Here is an 18861-nt window from a genome sequence, read left to right as displayed (position 1 = left end):
GTAAGCAACCAGAACTGCACTCAATATTCTGAAGTACCCTTACCAATGTCTTGTACAGGTGTAACAACATCTGCACACAATGCCCTTTCTGATGAAGGCGAGTGTGCCTTCATCGCCATTCTGTCAACCCCTGTCCCCACTTTCAGGGAACTATTTATCTGTACCTCTACATCTTCCTGTTCTATAACACTCTCCAGAGTCCTACCATTTACTGAGCAAGTCCTTTCCTGGTTCGATGCACCAAAATGCAATACATCGCACTTACCTAAAACTCCATCCACCATTCCTCGACTCACTGAATCATCTGATCAAGATCCTATTGTAACCTTGGATAGCATTACTCATTGCCACTGCCAATGCTGTAGCATAGTCTGGACTGCCGAGCATATCCCACAGATATGTTATTCCCATTTCAGACAGATAAAATACAATCTGACCCTCAGTGTCACATTTAGCCCATTTAGTTACCAATTTCCCTTTCCCTCTCCTACCTTCTCTGCTACTGAAAACTGACTTGTTTAATCTTTCCCATTTCTGTACAAGCATCTCAAATCTCAAACGTGAATCTGTTTCTCTTTCCTCTGTTGCTTTCCGACTTAGTGCTTCCATCGTTTTCTTTTTTAAAAAAAATTCACATGCTTCTTTCGAATTGAAGAAGCAATTTCTCTCTCTCACTGGATTTTTCACTGCCTTGCATTTCTCCACCTGCTAAGGTCCCACTCCCCCCTGTAAAGTAGGAGGGAGCATTGTCACTGCTGGTCAGTGACAACATTATATCAGTACTCAGAGAGAATATGCTGGAGTGATTGACTAGTGTTGACTAGTGATCTTACATGGGTACAACTCAGAAATAAGAAAGGGGAAATCGTTTTAATAGGGGTTTCCCATGGACTTCTCAATACACAGTAGTAAGATGGTAGAGTAATTGGGGGGGGGCAAGGGGGTTAACAACACGATATTGACTGGCATTGTAGAGTGAGGGGCATAAATGGGGTAGCATAAGTAAATCACATCCAAGGATTTTCTAAAACATTATGGAGATAAATCAATTTGTCTCTAATTAATGATAATTCCAAGTATATTTGACAATGTGTTAGACAATCAGGATGAGCAAGAGATCTATAAAAAGATTTCTGATTAGAAGTCAAATACTATCGAGCAGCATAGAAAATGACAAATACATTGCAAAATAATCTGAAGAATGATTCAGCTTGTTACAGCAATTATACAAATCCATAATTTTGGACTCCGCCCCCCCCCCACCCCCCCTCAGTTCAGGTTTGAAAACACAGTGCTATACTAGAGGTACTTACTATATTCATTAGGGTCAACAGGTAGTTCTGGACATGTTCTTTCCCATGGAACCGGACTACAGAGTCATCCACTCCCAAGAGCACCTCAATGTTGTAGTCATCAACTTTTGCATGTCTCCGTTGCCTCAAGGTTTCATTCAATTTCTTGCCAATCTTGTCATATATATGGTCCAGATCACCAAGCCCATCTAACTCAAATCCTGTCAACAAAGATGACCATTTAATCAAACTTTTCTTTTAAATATTATAGAAAAAGCATATATCATATTTTCATTCAGTAACTTTTAAAATACAACTTTAGGACAAAATGGGCTTTGGAATTGAAGATGGTATAGACTATAGACCATTGGAATAGAATTAGGTTGTTCAGTATCTTGAACAAGTTTCACCTTAAAACCATAGAATGGTTACAGCCCAGAAGAGTCTATACGGCTGTTTGTGGCCATGCATCATGGCTGATGGGATCTTTGCTTTTAGTGCTCTTGCCTTGCAGTTCTCAAGACAAATTCTTGCACCCACTAATAGAATAATAACAGCAGCCAAAAGTAAAAATCACTTCTTGGTTCAGCGATAATGTTTGACCATTATCCAAGGATGAAGGTATGAAATTCATCCTTTGTTAATAACTATAAACATGTGACACAGTTCCATTTGCAAATAAAACCAATTGTGTGTTTCTACTATGACCAATCCAAGGATAATTTTCTGTGTGCAGTTTACTTGAGTGGGACAGATGCACATTACTTCCTAACACTAGAATTGAGAATGTTAGTACAATGAAATGTTTTATTCTTGATATAACATAAGATTAAGCTTTATATTTAATTCAAAATGATATAATATAGAAATATTACACAATTGTTGCTTTTAAGCTTAGCACCATGCAGGCAAACCCCACTTTAACAGAGGAGGGGTTGTTGTGTTGAGATTTGTACTGTGAGTTTCTATAATGCAAAGCCATGGACTTCTGTACATGCATCAAAAAAATGCGAGATGGAAAAAATAAAATTTGTGGGTTTTTTCCCCCACACAAATTCCTTGAGAGTGAAGTTTATTCCAAATTTCAAAATTTTGTTCAATGATTTGTGAGGGAATTTTGGTTACTCAAACAACCATAATTCCAAGGTTACCTGTATTCCATCAACCCATTAAATCCACTCAAGGACCCTAACTAGTGTCAGTTGTACAAAAATCTGGATTGCCATCCTGTCAGTTTGTCCTTAATGTGCTTGATGGCATACAATTTATAAAGAGTTGTCACTTTTGTGCTGGCTTTTCATTACCAACAGGCCATCTTTGGAAGTGCCACCCAATGCAAAAGATTCAATTTGATCAGCAAACAAATCACAAGATTAAATTTCTATTCCATCTGGCAGTGCATGTTAACTACATGATGCATAGAAGCAACCTGTAAAGATCTCTTCAACAAAACCTCAGACACTTCTTATATAACTTAGAAGAAAGATCTCTGGATTTTTTGGTATGTTGCTTTTTGTGATTTTATTTAATACCTGATTTAGATCTTCCCAAAACTTTTCCACTTTCTCACATGCCCAAATTGCATGTACTGTTGTTCCCATTTCCTTCTTACAGCGAAAACATCTGTCTGATACTGTTGGGTCCCATTTATTTAATTTTTGGGGCATGGTGTATAGCCTGTGTAACCAATTATATTGTATCATGCGTAACCTCGTGTTTATTGTATTTCTCATAGTTCCAGAGCATAGCTTTTCCCATGTTTCATTCTTTATCTTTATGTTTAGACCTTGTTCCCATTTTTGTTTGGGTTTACAGCTTGTTTTCTCGTTCTCTTTCTCTTGCAGTTTGATGTACATGTTTGTTATAAATCTTTTAATTATCATTGTGTCTGTAATCACATATTCAAAATTGCTTCCTTTAAGTAACCTCAGCCTGCTTCCCAATTTGTCCTTCAAGTATGCAAACATTGTACCGTGAGTTATACCATATTTGTACTTCAGTTGTTCAAAAGATAATAATTTATTTCCCAAAAAACAATTTTCTATTCTTTTGATCCCTTTTCTCTCCCATTATCCCTTTTCTCTCCCATTCTCTAAAGGAACGGTTATCTATTGTGAAAGGGATTAGTTGATTTTGCATCAACATTAATTTTAGTAGTTGATCATTTGTTTTATTCCTTTCTACGTGAATCTTCTTCCAAATGTTGAGCAGATGGTGCAGTACTGGTGAATTCCTATGTTACACCAGCTTTTCATCCCACTTACATAGTATATGTTCAGGTACCTTCTCCCCTATTTTATCTAGCTCTAATCTGGTTTTTCCCTTGTTTGATAAAAATCTGATAGGTATCTTAATTGTGCTGCTCTATAATAATTCTTAAAGTTTGGTAGCTGAAAGTCCCCTTGTTTGTACCATTCTGTTAATTTATCTAGCGCTATCCTCGGTTTTCCCCCTTTCCATAAGAATTAACTTATTATTTTCTTTAGCTCCTTGAAGAATTTCTCTGTTAGGTGAATTGGTAACGATTGGAATAGGTATTGTATCCTTGGGACTCTATTTGGAAGGAGCACAAAAAAGATTTATTATGATAGCCTTAGCTGTGGCAAAAAAATGTATTATGTCAACCTGGAAATTAGAAGATAGGCTGAGAATACAGCAATGGTACATAGAAATTAGTAAATGTATTCCATTGGAAAAAATAACATTCTTTTTCTTTGGCTTGGCTTCGCGGACGAAGATTTATGGAGGGGGTAAAAGTCCACGTCAGCTGCAGGCTCGTTTGTGGCTGACAAGTCCGATGCGGGACAGGCAGACACGGTTGCAGCGGCTGCAGGGGAAAATTGGTTGGTTGGGGTTGGGTGTTGGGTTTTTCCTCCTTTGCCTTTTGTCAGTGAGGTGGGCTCTGCGGTCTTCTTCAAAGGAGGTTGCTGCCCACCAAACTGTGAGGCGCCAAGATGCACGGTTTGAGGCGATATCAGCCCACTGGCGGTGGTCAATGTGGCAGGCACCAAGAGATTTCTTTAGGCAGTCCTTGTACCTTTTCTTTGGTGCACCTCTGTCACGGTGGCCAGTGGAGAGCTCGCCATATAACACGATCTTGGGAAGGCGATGGTCCTCCATTCTGGAGACGTGACCCACCCAGCCCAGCTGGATCTTCAGCAGCGTGGACTCGATGCTGTCGACCTCTGCCATCTCGAGTACTTCGACGTTAGGGATGAAAGCGCTCCAATGGATGTTGAGGATGGAGCGGAGACAACGCTGGTGGAAGCGTTCTAGGAGCCGTAGGTGATGCCGGTAGAGGACCCATGATTCGGAGCCGAACAGGAGTGTGGGTATGACAACGGCTCTGTATATGCTTATCTTTGTGAGGTTTTGCAGTTGGTTGTTTTTCCAGACTCTTTTGTGTAGTCTTCCAAAGGCACTATTTGCCTTGGCGAGTCTGTTGTCTATCTCATTGTCGATCCTTGCATCTGATGAAATGGTGCAGCCGAGATAGGTAAACTGGTTGACCGTTTTGAGTTTTGTGTGCCCGATGGAGATGTGGGGGGGCTGGTAGTCATGGTGGGGAGCTGGCTGATGGAGGCATAACATATAATTTAAGAAATAACATCACAGTATTCGAACAAATTTGGGAACCGTACATGGAACACAACAGAGAAGTCCTACCGCAGACCTCCACCGCCTAAAATGACAGAAGGAGAAGAAGACAAAATGAACTGACCCAGTGTGTAAAAGTAGATGACACAAATTTCTTGTTTATTTTCATTGTGTGTTGACATTGTTTAATGGGTTTAATGTATCATATATGTTGAACGTTGAATGGGTGAGGGGGGGGGTGAGGGAGGGAGGGGGGGGGAAAAGGGGAGAAAATGACACTGTATATTCAAGAGGGAAATGTTTGTGTGTATTTTGGTCAGTATGGTTCATAGTGTGAAAAATAAAAATTTAAAAAAAAAAACAAAACCTCAGGCACATGTCAACAGTAGTAGCTGAGCCCTCCAAGTCAGAAAGTAAAATTATACCGAGATGACAGCATTGTATGAATGAAGAAGAGAAATTAATGTAAATATCAGAAGGCACCAAGTATGGACAATACAGCCTCTTCAGCATCTGTTGAAAATTATATTTTTTAAATTTCTAAAGTGGTCCCTTGCCAGCTTGGATACACTTCATAATCTGTTGGGAGTGGTATTTCCTTGCCATCTTAACAGTAATAAGTGATAAATATACTCTTGAAAAAAAGTAATTTCACTATGCTCATTTGGAATATTCCAGGCATATTTTGTCCAGTGGAATGCAGTCATTTGAAAGAGTCCACAATTGAGAGTATCCTGTCTGGCTAAATCATGGTAGCTGCAAGGCATCAGATAGCTGAGAAGATCACTGGGGTCGTCCTTTTCTTTATTGATGATATTCATTAGGAGTGTTGCATAAATAGGGCACAAAGAATTATGAAAGATCCCTTCCATCCTTCATACAGGATCTCATACCTCCTTCCATCAGGAAGGATGTACAAGGGGATCAAAATCAGGACTCCTCTAGATCGGAAAGTCTAGGCAATCGCTTCACTGAGCACCTCTGCTCTGTCTGCCACAAAAGTGCAGATATCCCAGTGGCTACACATTTCAATTCCCTGTTCCATTCCCTTGCTGACATGTCTATCCATGGTCTTGTGCACTACCAGACTGAGACCACCCACAAATTAGAGGAACGACACCTCATCATCCATTAGGGTACCCTCCAACCAGATAGCATTAACATCATTTTTCTAGTTTCTGTTAAACTCCCCACACACCCTGCCTGCTCCCTCCTCCATCTTCACTCCCCTATCTTTTTTCTTCTAGCTCTGACTGTCTGTCTGTCTCTCTCTTCCCTTTTCCCTCTGTCTCCTTTCACAGAACCAACATCCTCTTATCACATTCAATTAACATCTTTTGGTTGTTAGGTTTGGACTCCTCCCCCTCCTATTTCCCCCCTTAATCTCACATCCTTAATCTAGATGCTTGCCCGATTTTGACTTATACCTTTGTTACAAGCTCAAAGGACCCCAAAACCCAGCAGCAATAGACATTCACCAAGACAAGTGGTTTTTAAAACAAAAATTATTTTTAATCAACTTCAATCATGAAAATAGAATCAGACTTTAACTTAACTCTATACTTAACTAACCCAAATAACCCTCTTCTAATTCTAAGTGCACGTGTATGTAATGTGTGTGTCAATTCAAGAAAAGTTCTTTGGTTCACAGTTCAATCTCTCTTCTCCTTCTTCCAAGTTCACTGGTTGCAGGCAATCACGAGACTGTGCACAGAATTTAACATGTATAAAGTTCACCAGGCCTGGTGTTTGAAAGGTAAATGTTTACCGCTCAGGAAGTTTGTTGTAGGGTTTGCAGAGAGAGATATTTGTTGCTCCAGGATTTTCACAACTGAGGTACCACCACTAGTCACCTCAGGGTCTCGCTGATGAAACTTGCCCCATCAGGGTCTTCTAGATGGTAACCTCTTTCTTCAAGCTACCACAGAGTTCCATTCCTTCCTCTATTTCAAGAGAAACATCAGGCAGATAGCACTTCCAGCCATCTACTGCTCTGGAACTTGCTTTCATCAGTTTCAAAGAGTTTTCCTGGATTGCCCTTTTCAGTTACTTGTCAGTGTCCCACACACTGACTGACTGAGCTGTTAACTCAACTCTCTCTCTTTTCCAACTGATTCCAAAGAGAGCATGTGATTCATGTCTTGCAAAACCCCCACCTTTTCCAGCAAAACAACAGGAATTCTTTCTTCTTCTTTATCTTAATCCAGAATTGACCTTTCTGTGAGCACTTTGCAGAAAGGGTACTGATAGACAACGGCTCTGGATACGCTTATACAGAGCCGTTGTCATACCCACACTCCTGTTCGGCTCCGAATCATGGGTCCTCTACTGGCACCACCTACGGCTCCTAGAACGCTTCCACCAGCGTTGTCTCCGCTCCATCCTCAACATCCATTGGAGCGCTTTCATCCCTAACGTCGAAGTACTTGAGATGGCAGAGGTCGACAGCATTGAGTCCACGCTGCTGAAGATCCAGCTGCGCTGGGTGGGTCACGTCTCGAGAATGGAGGACCATCGCCTTCCCAAGATTGTGTTATATGGCGAGCTCTCCACTGGCCACCGTGACAGAGGTGCACCAAAGAAAAGGTACAAGGACTGCCTAAAGAAATCTCTTGGTGCCTGCCACATTGACCACCGCCAGTGGGCTGATATCGCCTCAAACCGTGCATCTTGGCGCCTCACAGTTTGGTGGGCAGCAACCTCCTTTGAAGAAGACCACAGAGCCCACCTCATTGACAAAAGGCAAAGGAGGAAAAACCCAACACCCAACCCCAACCAACCAATTTTCCCCAGCAGCCGCTGCAACCGTGTCTGCCTGTCCCGCATCGGACTTGTCAGCCACAAACGAGCCTGCAGCTGACGTGGACTTTTACCCCCTCCATAAATCTTCGTCCGCAAAGCCAAGCCAAAGACTGATAGACAGCATGACTCCAGCAAGACAATGGTCAAGCATTTTATGATGGCAGTTTAATTAACACCTACTTGTGAAAGATTCTTACATTCTCCAGAGATCTTGCAATGTGAATTCTTCAGTTTTTCAAATAAGATCTGTTTTAAAATGTGTGTATGTATGTGACCTACTCTAGATCTTATAAATTCTCCCCAAATATTAACATTGTTCCACCTTGAACAAGGGTTCCAGCCCGAAACATCGGTAATATAACTTTACCTCCTACAGATGTTGCAAAACCGGCTGAGTTCCTCCAACATTTCTTTGTATTTTTTCTCTACAATTTTAGCATCTACAGACTTTATTGTTTCACTCAAAATCAGGACTACCAAGCTCGGAAATTGGTTTTACCCCACAGGCTGTGAAATTGACAAACCGTATCCTTTTACCTTTGGTCTTTTATAAATGAAACAAGTAAATTAATCTGAAATATTTATTTCATCTTATATTTTTATGTATATATGTCATTACTGTGTGCTGTGTATTGTGTGCTTATGAGCATGCACAGTGGTCCAGGGAAATTTTGCTTTGTCGACTTAAGACAAGTGACAATCAAATTGAGCTTATCACCCTAGGCATATTTTGCCTCGCCAAATAACATTTTTATTTAAATCTTGAAAAAAAAATGTTGTTGGTACAAAAATTGGTAATGATTGAAATAGGTACTGTATTCTAGGAAAAATATTAATCTTCACACAATTTACCCTTCCTATAAAAGAAATTGGTAATTCCTTCCATCTTATTAAATCTTCTTTAATTTTCTTCAGTTAAAGTATATAACTTATTTCAAATAAATTATTCAAATTCTTATCAATATTGATTTCTAAATATTTAACCACCTCCTTCTGGAAAAATTAACATGGAAATTTGGTCATGGGGGACTATGAATGCCTAATTTTAAAAACTATTATAAACCAGCTCAACTTAGAATTTTGTCATCCTGTTATCAGACTGGTGAAAAGACAACGTGGGTACAAATTGAAATGAGTAAAATAGGGGAATATAATTCTGAACTCATTTTGTATAAATGGCACGAAGAACTGTTGAAAGGGAAAAGAGATAAACCAATTTTGAAACATATATTTAAAGTATGGAATGGAATCCATGTAGAAAGAGGAATGAAGAATCAATTAGCTAAAATGTTATTAAAGCAAAATCCTTTAATTCCCTTTACAGTTAATAATTATTTTTTATATATATTTGGCATAACTGTGGAATAAAAAGGATACAGGATTGATTTTTGAGTTCTTTGTTTTTGTCTTTTGACCAATTGAAAGACAAGTATAATATACCAAATAATACTTTTTTTATTATCAACTTAAATCATACTTAAAAAGAAAGTTAGGACTGAATTTTAGATTACCTGAACAGTCATTTTGAATATTTAATAATTGATACATTATCAAAAGATTTATTACAAATATGTATATAAAATTGCAAGATACTATGCAGAAAAATTACCTATTTAAATCTAAATTGAGATAAAAAAAGATATTTAAATATACAAATTCAAGAAGTATGGTCAAAATTATGTTATTAAAGTGTAACTAATACAATTAATGTCAGATATCAAATGGTACAATTTAATTTTTTACATCAATTATATTATACTCCACATAAATTGTATGGACAATTCAAATTGCTCTGATCAATTTTTTAAATGTTATGAAGAGGTAGGAACCTTTTTACATGCAGTTTTGCAATGTGAAAAAGTAGAAAGATACAAGTATTCTATTGGGACAAGTTATGAAGACCCAAAAATATTTTTGTTAGGGTATATTTATGATTTGAAGTTAGATATTTATCAGAGGAAGATTTTAAGTGTAGCAATAGCAGTTTCAAAGATATGTATGGCCGTAATATGGAAATTTAAAATTAATGTGGGGTTGAATAGATGGCAAATGGAATTACAAAATTGTATATCGTTAGAGAAAATAATGCATAATTTGCAGAACCAACATGGAAAATTTTATAGAATTTGGAAACCTTATATGGATTTTATTGGTAAGAGTTCATCTACAGCATCTCCAACTCACCCTAGTTAATTTAAGATTTAAGATTATATTTGTACATTTCAAATTCAATTAATCAATGAAGGATATATTACAAATTCAGACACACTCTTTTTTTTAACTTTTTTGGGGAGGTATGGGGAGGGGAGGGAAGAAAACATAAAATTACGTATTCTTCTTGCATCTTTTTTTATTATTCACCATCGTTACAGATAAGTATTGATTAATTATTGATGCAAATGAAAAATAAAATTTAAAAAAACTTGAATTTGAAGCAGTCATGGTTGTCTGTATCCAAGACTACATCATTCAAATACTGGTAGTCCCTGACTTACGACCGTAATGGGGAAAGTCGAAGGATTGGTTGTAACTGGGGTTGGTTGTAAGTCAGACAAAGAGGACCTCGGTTGCTGCGGGGAAAGGGGACTTTGGGCTTGGACTGGGAGAGGGGGCCTCTGTATACAATACTTTTAATACAAAATATGCACGTATAGTAGTTTTAATAAAGATTTTTTTTTAAGTTTTGGTCGTATATATAGGTGGACATAAGTCGCAGAGCTCAGAAGTCGAGGACTACCTGTATTTGATCTGTAACATGGGAAATTTCTGTTCTTACAGTACTTTGCAATGCAGATTCAATTATATTCTCTAATTTTTGTCCCAAACATGTGAACATAAATTTTATTGAATATTTAACATCACATTAATAAAATATTTCATGGAGAGTCATATAAATAGCAGACATTCCTTCCCCTCCATGTTTTTTTTAGATTAGTCCAAGCTTTCCTCATTTATTTTAACTCAAAGCTTGTGGTTATATCTTTGATGGCTGAGTTCTCTTTCTTTTTAAACAAAGGACAACATTCCACATATCATCCACTGCACCACAGTTAATTTTATTCCTCAACAACAATAGTAACCCCTTTACCTTTTCTCCTGCAAGTACCTTCAGCAAAAAAGAGTTGGAGATTGCAGTTAAAAATTGCCCGGTCATGTGTATTGAACGTATATAGGATTATTAGACGTGACTGATAAACTGGTAATTCAGCTCTTCTGACTTCCTGGAAACCTTTGGTATCTACCAACACTCTCCCCTCGTTTTTAATGGTGTACGTAAAAAAGTAAAGGTTCCATTAATATCACATTATACTACATTTAGAATGTAACATAGAGTACACGTCCACTTATCCAAAATCCTCAATAAGGATATTCCAAACAAATCAAAAATCCTCATTTATCCAAAATATTTTTCAGAGCTGAACTGACTGGGGACCTTGGGCTCCCAGCGGCAGTGACCTCAGGCTTCTGGCAGCAGGAGCGGACCTCATTCTCCCGGCACGAGCAGGGCCTTGGTGGGAAGGTGTCAGTTATCGGCGGTGTCCAGCATATTTTTGGTTAGAATTAAATAATATTTAATGGTTTAAAAGCTTTCCCTTGTTGTTTGATGTTGTATAGTCTCTGTTACAGTGCTAATGGCCTGTTTTTAAATGACTAGTTCTCCAAAAAAAGTTTATCCAAAATAGGCCAGGTCCTAACCATTTTGGATAATCAGAGTTGAATTGTAAATGAAATTCTTTAACTTTGTCTAAAGTAAGTAAGTCAGAGAGTCACCCCTTTGTCCAGTGCCCCTCACAGAGATAAGGCATCAGCTAGTGTTCTAACTACTGAGCTACATTCCTGCTGAGTCCTTAATCACTTCATATTGAAACATTCCCAACTCCCAATTTTTGGATCTTAACTATGAATCTACATAATAAAATGTACATTAACTGCTTATTGTACTTAATGGACATAATATGGTAGCCTAATGCCCTGATACTTTCTTAACTTTAATTTGATGTGGGAATTGCTTCTTTGATGCTTCACTGAAAAGAAAAATTCCAAATTCCAATGTCAAAATAATTTTCTCAAATGCCAGTTATTTTGAGTTAGGAAGCTCAAACTATTTGTTCTGCCAAATGTATCCTTCTTAAGTGCTTAGAGAAAAGCTGTTCACACAACTTTTAACAAAGTACATTTAAAGGAGAATGCATTTATATGACCTATTAAAGTTATGGCCAATAGAAACCATCTTTGCCCTAGCAACTGCAACAAGGATCGCTTACCAATTCAGCAAATACTTAAATGATTTCCATGAATACATCCTATGGATAACACAAAATAAATCATTAATGTGATTTCTTTCAAATATGTTTTCTCATTCATAGAACATACACGATACATACAGCACACGATGCAGTGTCAGTCTATATAAACCTATTCCACCTTCAATCTAACCGTTCCTGACCTTCAGTCAATAACTTCTATTTTTCTCATCTAAAAGTATTTTTTTAAATATTTTTATTAAACATATTATAGTAAACAATACATGAGCAGAATAGAATACAGAATCGAACAGTAAAAACAGAAACCTCAATAAAATGTTGAGTTCAGAGGACCTCAAAACCAAGCAGCAATAGATATTCACCAAGACAAATGGTTACTTAAACAAAAGTTGCTTTTAATTATCTTTAAACATAAAAACAGAATCACACTTTAACTTAACAAAATTGACTTAACTAACCTAACTTAACCACCTTCTAATTCTAAGTGCACGTGTCTGTAACTTCAGAAAAGTTCTTGGTTCACAATCCAATCTCACTTCTCATTGCTCCAAGTTCACTGGTTACAGGGAATTCTTATACTGTGCACTGAATTTAACATTTATAAAGTTCACCAGGCTTTGGTGCTTGAAAGGTAAATGGTTACCACTCAGGAAGGTTGTTGTCGGTTTTCAGAGAGATTTGTTGTTCCAGGACACCCACAACTGATTCCTTTTTTTTTTAAATCAGCCACTCCAGTGTCTTGCTGATGAAACTTGCCCCCTCAGGGTTCTCCAGATGATAACCTCTTTCTTTCAGGTCACCAGAGTTCCTTTTTGTTTCCGTTATTTCAAGTGAAACATTATACAGGTAGCCATCTCCTCTTGTATGGACCACAAGGGCTTTGACCAGGCTGAACTAAGAGCTCACAACCTGTCTTCCAATGGGGTTTTCCACAAGCTTGCCAGCTTGTCCTGTTCAAGTCCCAGCTGCTGTTGCTGACTGTAACACTGTAGAACTGATCTCTGTCTCTAAGAGAAAGCCTGTTTGACTCTCTCTGCTTGCAAAACCACATGACCCTCTCAGGACAGCAAGTTCCCTTCCTGACAATATATGGCTCTGACAAGCTCTTTCATCTGTTGCCTTTTTGTAAACAACAATCCATTAGTGAAGTCTCTTGAGCATTCTCCAAAGCTCTTGCAAAGACTGTGGGGCCGATATGTCTAGCATTAGCAGAGCTCCAGTATTTCAAATATCTGTTTTGAAGTGTTTGTATGTGACCTACACTAACAAATCTTTCCACAATTTATCTCCCAAAATAATTTCTATATACTCTGCCACAATATTGCAATACATAATACAACATATAACATTATAACATATTGAACAATATTGTCCCTTTCTCCTCAATTTGGAAAATTCAAAAAAGAATAAAAGAATATGTTAAAATCCCATCTAACCTACCAAAATAAACAAATCCAAAACAGCCTGGGAGGTAAAGCCAAAATACAGATTAACTCATACAAAAATAATTTATAAAAGGACACCAAGTCTCTTCCAACTTAATGGAAGTATCAAAAAGGATTGCAACCTAATCCATTGACTAACACCCAGTATAATTGACAAAATCTTGAAAATATCTGTCCAAATCTTGTCCAATACAGAGCAAGACCAAAATATATGCGCTAGTGTGGCCACTTGTGATTTAGATCTCACACAAAGGACTAACATTAGGAAAGATACAGGCTAATTTATTTTTCTACAAATGAACTTGATATACCATTTTAAACTGAATCAATGTTTGTCGAGCACATAATGAAGAGATATTAACCATACCAAAAATCTTTTCCCAAAGTTCCTCTGGGAATATTTCCTATTAAACCCTTATGGGAAGGATTTAAGTGAAAAAGAGCATCAACCAAATCAGGTTGATATGATATACAAAAGTTAGGTAATTGTAAAGGTTAAAACCTTGTGTTTTTTAACTCTTGATTAATTTTGTGCCTATCTCTTTAAGAAAACTATTGTTTGTAGTGTTACCATAGTGACTTTGATGTAATATGTGATAATATCTGCCCAGGCTAACAGCTTGCCTTTTATTCTACAAGATGTGAAGGAAGCGCAAGCACGAGAATTTTTTCTTTAAGATTGCATATCTCTTTAAGATTGAATCTCTCTTTAAACTTGTATCTCTACCTATCTTTGTATCATCATATTAATTGTTATTAAAGTCTTGTGGTGAAGCTATGCAAAATGTTTATCTGTTCTATTAACGAATTAAAACTACATAAAGTATCAGCCAGAGTTTGATTCGTTGGATTAAACAGATCAAAATTTGGGATATCACAGTTCATGCTTTGGACAATTATACTTTGAAATTAGGATATATTAGAATAAGGGAAGTGTCATCTATAGTTATATCTTAAAAAATCTTTAACTTGAAAATATTTTTTAAAATGTGACTTAGATGTTATATTTGTCATATATTATATCAAAAGATATTAAACATCCAGCTACAAACAGATCTGAAAAATGGACACTTCCTTTGCTTTTCCAAAAATAAAAGGCTTGATCCATTATAGACAATGAGAAAAAAATAGTTAAGATAAATAGTTCTAGATAAACTAATTTTTTTAATCAAAAAATTTGCAAAATTGAAACAAAATCCATAATCTATTCTTAGATGTTGGATTAAAGGTATGTCTGCTAATCTTAGAAATTGTAAAAGGGAGAGCAGCTCCCAATAACACAGCTAATGAGTACCTCTGTGCAGATTTCAATTCCAAATCTGTCCAATGATGGTGTTCTGGTTTGTTAGAATAATATACCCAGAAAATAATACATCAAATATTAACTGCCAGTAATAAAATCTAAGATTAAGTAAAGCCATACCACCATCTTTCATCAATTTCTGCAAATTAAATTCACTCAATATTAAATTAAACCCTTATGGGAAGGATTTCTGCAAATTAAATTCACTTCTATATTCCATATAGAAGAGGAAATTTGGGAGTCAATATTATCAAAACATGAATTAGGAAGAAAAACTGGAACTGCTTGAAATATATTATAAAATTGGGTAAAACGATCATCTTGATAGCATTTATACGACCTATTAAAGTTATAGTCAACAGAGACCATATAGAAAGTGTTTTTTCACATAGTCAATCAAAGGGAGAAAATTAAATTTGTATAAATCTTTAATTTTTTTAGTGATCTTAACCCCAAGATATGTAAAATCTTCTTTAAACACTTTAAAGGGTATATGCTCATAGATAGGTACATACATATTCATTTGAAATAGTTTACTTTTGTAGAGATTCAATTTATATCCTGAAAAAATAATGAATTGGCAAAGCAAAGACAGCATTGAAGGAATAGATTTCTCAGGATATGAAATATATACTAAAAGATCATCTCTGTATAAAGATACCTTATGAATTACATCTCCTCTATAATATCCTGAATATCACTGGAGTCACGAAGTGCTATTGCTAAAGGATTCAATACGAGGTTAAATAATAAAGGACTTAATGGACAACCCTATCTAGTTCCTGGAAACAGATTTTAAAAAGAGGATTTATGATTATTGGTAATTACATAGCAACAAGAGCATGATAGATCAAATTAATCCATGAAATAAAACCAGGACCAAAACTGAATCTTTCCAAAACTTCAAACAGATATTTCCATTCCACTCTATTGAAAGCCTTTTCTGCATCTAATTATACTATACATTCCAGAATTTTAGTTGATGGAGAGTAAATAATATTCATTAACCTACAGACATTAAAATGTGAATAACGATTCTTTATTAATCCTGTTTGGTCCGTAGAAATTATCTGAGGAAGAATATTTTCCAGTCTAAAAGCTAAAATCTCAGGAAGAATTTTGGAATCACCATTCAACAATGATATTGGTCAATAGGAAGCACAAACTAAAAGGTCCTTAGGAATTAGCGAAATTGATAAAATGTCCATGGCAAAGTTGCAAGAGATACAGAATCGTTAAGCACCCTACACAACCAAGGTGTTAGTATGTTAGCAAAACATTGTTAAAAACTGTATAACCAACTGGGCCAGGAGCTTTGCTGGATTTAAGAGAGGAAACAGCTTTTTAAAAATCCATTTCTGATATTGAAGGTTTCAATAAAAATTGATCATTAGAAGAAATTTTAGGGATATTTAATCATTGCAGGAATCTATGGTATTATCAGGAAATTGAGATTTATATTAATCAGAATAGAAATCCTGAAATGACATTAATTTCTTCATGATCGCATACAATATTGCTGACTCCTTTATGAATCTTAGGAATCTGCCTTTTAGCCACAGCTGCCTTTAATTCTCCAGCTAATAATTTACCTTATTTATCTCCATGTACATAAAAATGGCTTTTTAATTTAAACAATTGTCTCTCAATAGGATATGTTAATAATAAATCATATTGTGTTTAGCATTCTACTCTGTCCTTATAGAGATCACATATTAGGTTTTTTCAAGTATTGTCTATCAATTTCTGTAATTTTTTAAATTCAGTAATAACATCTGTTCTTTTGTACATTTCCTTAACCCTACTGAGTAAGAAATTGGTTGTTCTTGCAGGTATGCCTTAAATATATCCCAAACTGTTAGGCTGAACAAACTCATTTGAGTTTGTTAAAAATGAGAAGTTTGTTCCTTAATAAAGTCTACAAACTTCTCACCTTGAGGTAAAGTCAAATTGAACTGCCATGCTGAGGTCCGGGAAGAGTTTCAAGGGTGTATGATCGACAACAGCAATTGCATCATATACACAGTCCATTACCAAAGGAACCAGAAGAGTATCAATAAAGAAATTAAAAGTCTTTTAAATACCACTATTCTACCACTTGCATCACCAGACACATCAAAGCATTTGATGCACCCAACTATTCTCTATGTCAATAAAAACTTACCTTTGACATCTCCCCTAACCTTTCCAACACTCACCTTTAACAAATGTCCACTGCTATTGGCCATTGCCACCCTGGGAAAAAGGTGTTAACAATCCACCCCATCTATGCCTCTCATAATGTAACACACCTCTATAATGTCACCTATCATCCTCTGTAACTCTAAGGAGAAAAGTTCCAGCTCGGACAACCTTCCTTAAGATGTTTTCTCCAATCCAGACAGCATCCTGATAAATCTCTTCTCTACCCTCTCTAAAGCTTGCACATTGTCCTGTTACAAGGTGTCCAGAAATGAGCACAACATTCTAAGCGTGGTCTCACCAGAATTTTATAGAGTTGCAACATTACCTTAAGGCTCTTGAGCACAGCCCCCTGACTAATGAAGACTAACACACCATACACCTTCTTAACCACCCTATCAACTTGCACAGCAACTTTGAGGGATCCATGAACCTGGATTCCAATATACCCTGTTCCTCCACACTCCTAGGAATCCTGCCATTAACCATGAACTCTGCCTTCAGTTTTGAACCTCCAAAGTGCATCACTTTGCACTTTTCCAGATTGAACTCCATCTACCACATATCTGCCCAAATCTGTATCCTGTCTAAAGCTTGTGGTAAAAAGCTTATCCTTAAATTCATAAACAATTCATGAGATAGAAGGAAAATCTCATGGAGATTTTCAGGAACATGTTAAATCAATTGAAATGCTTTTCACATAACTGAATACAGAAATGGCTGGGGTATTCTTGATTGGGTATCCAGAGATTTGTCTTCTTATGAGTGGCTAAGTCCTCAAAAGCATATTCAGCTTTACTACCTGTTTCAATAACAGGTTCATTTTTGAATGGGTTAATGATGACGATAATGAGTTTATTGTTATACCTGTATAGAGAAGTCTCTTCTCTTTGGCTTGGCTTCGCGGACGAAGATTTATGGAGGGGGTAAATGTCTACGTCAGCTGCAGGCTCGTTTGTGGCTGACAAGTCCGATGCGGGACAGGCAGACACGGTTGCGGCGGTTGCAGGGGAAAATTGGTTGGTTGGGGTTGGGTGTTGGGTTTTTCCTCCTTTGCCTTTTGTCAGTGAGGTGGGCTCTGCGGTCTTCTTCAAAGGAGGTTGCTGCCCGCCAAACTGTGAAACGCCAAGATGCACGGTTTGAGGCAATATCAGCCCACTGGCGGTGGTCAATGTGGCAGGCACCAAGAGATTTCTTTAGGCAGTCCTTGTACCTTTTCTTTGGTGCACCTCTGTTACGGTGACCAGTGGAGAGCTCGCCATATAACACGATGGCGATGGTCCTCCATTCTGGAGACGTGACCCACCCAGCGCAGCTGGATCTTCAGCAGCGTGGACTCGATGCTGTATAGAGAAGTACACCGTACAGAAGCACCAAAACCCTTATTTACTGCAGTCAAACAGCTGAATAGAACAACTCCTATAAATACTGCAACACAAAAAAAAAACTGCTGGAAAACTAGGCAGGTCACACTGAAAGTAAAATGAAGTCAGTGTTTTGCAACTGAGCACTTCACGTTGCATACCTTTTCTTCCTTTGGATGTTTTATGACCTGCTAAATTTCTTCAGCACTTTTGTGTATTGTTCTTGACCCCAGCATCTGCACATTTTATTGTTTAACAAGATAACAAATATTCACAATACAGTAGTGCAAGAAAAAAATGTGTTTCAGTAGAGCAGACAGGTTCTTATTTTTGTAGTGCCAGAGTAGTTCCTGATTAGGGAGCCTCAAGAGCCTGACAGCTGATGGAAAAAAAATGTTTTTGAGCCTAGAGGTGCAGGACTTCATTATCTTCTCCCTTTAGAAGGCAGCGAACAGAGGGTACGGCCAGGGTAATGGGGGATCCTTTAGGATGCTGCTGCTTTCTTATGTTGGCATAAATGTCTTCAGTGCATGGGAAGTTGGTGCCTGTGATGACTTGGCTAAGTTTGCTGCTATCTGCATTCTTAGGCACTCAAATTTTACCAAACCAGGC

General features: G+C 37.2%; 1 protein-coding gene across 2 annotated transcripts in view; it reads right to left on the bottom strand.

The window, feature by feature from the left end:
• LOC138757481 (A disintegrin and metalloproteinase with thrombospondin motifs 3-like) overlaps positions 1-18861 on the bottom strand; it is a 262759-nt gene that overhangs the window by 123884 nt on the left and 120014 nt on the right. For both annotated transcript variants that reach the window (XM_069924904.1, XM_069924894.1), the window contains exon 5: positions 1314-1513. In XM_069924904.1, coding sequence (XP_069781005.1) covers positions 1314-1513 — 200 coding nt within the window. The remainder of the gene's footprint in view (positions 1-1313; positions 1514-18861) is intronic.

The sequence above is a fragment of the Narcine bancroftii genome, chromosome 1 (genome assembly GCF_036971445.1).
Source record: "Narcine bancroftii isolate sNarBan1 chromosome 1, sNarBan1.hap1, whole genome shotgun sequence".
Lineage (NCBI taxonomy): Eukaryota > Metazoa > Chordata > Chondrichthyes > Torpediniformes > Narcinidae > Narcine > Narcine bancroftii.
The sequence above is the reverse complement of the archived record's forward strand: the minus strand, read 5'-3'. Positions and strand labels throughout refer to the sequence as shown.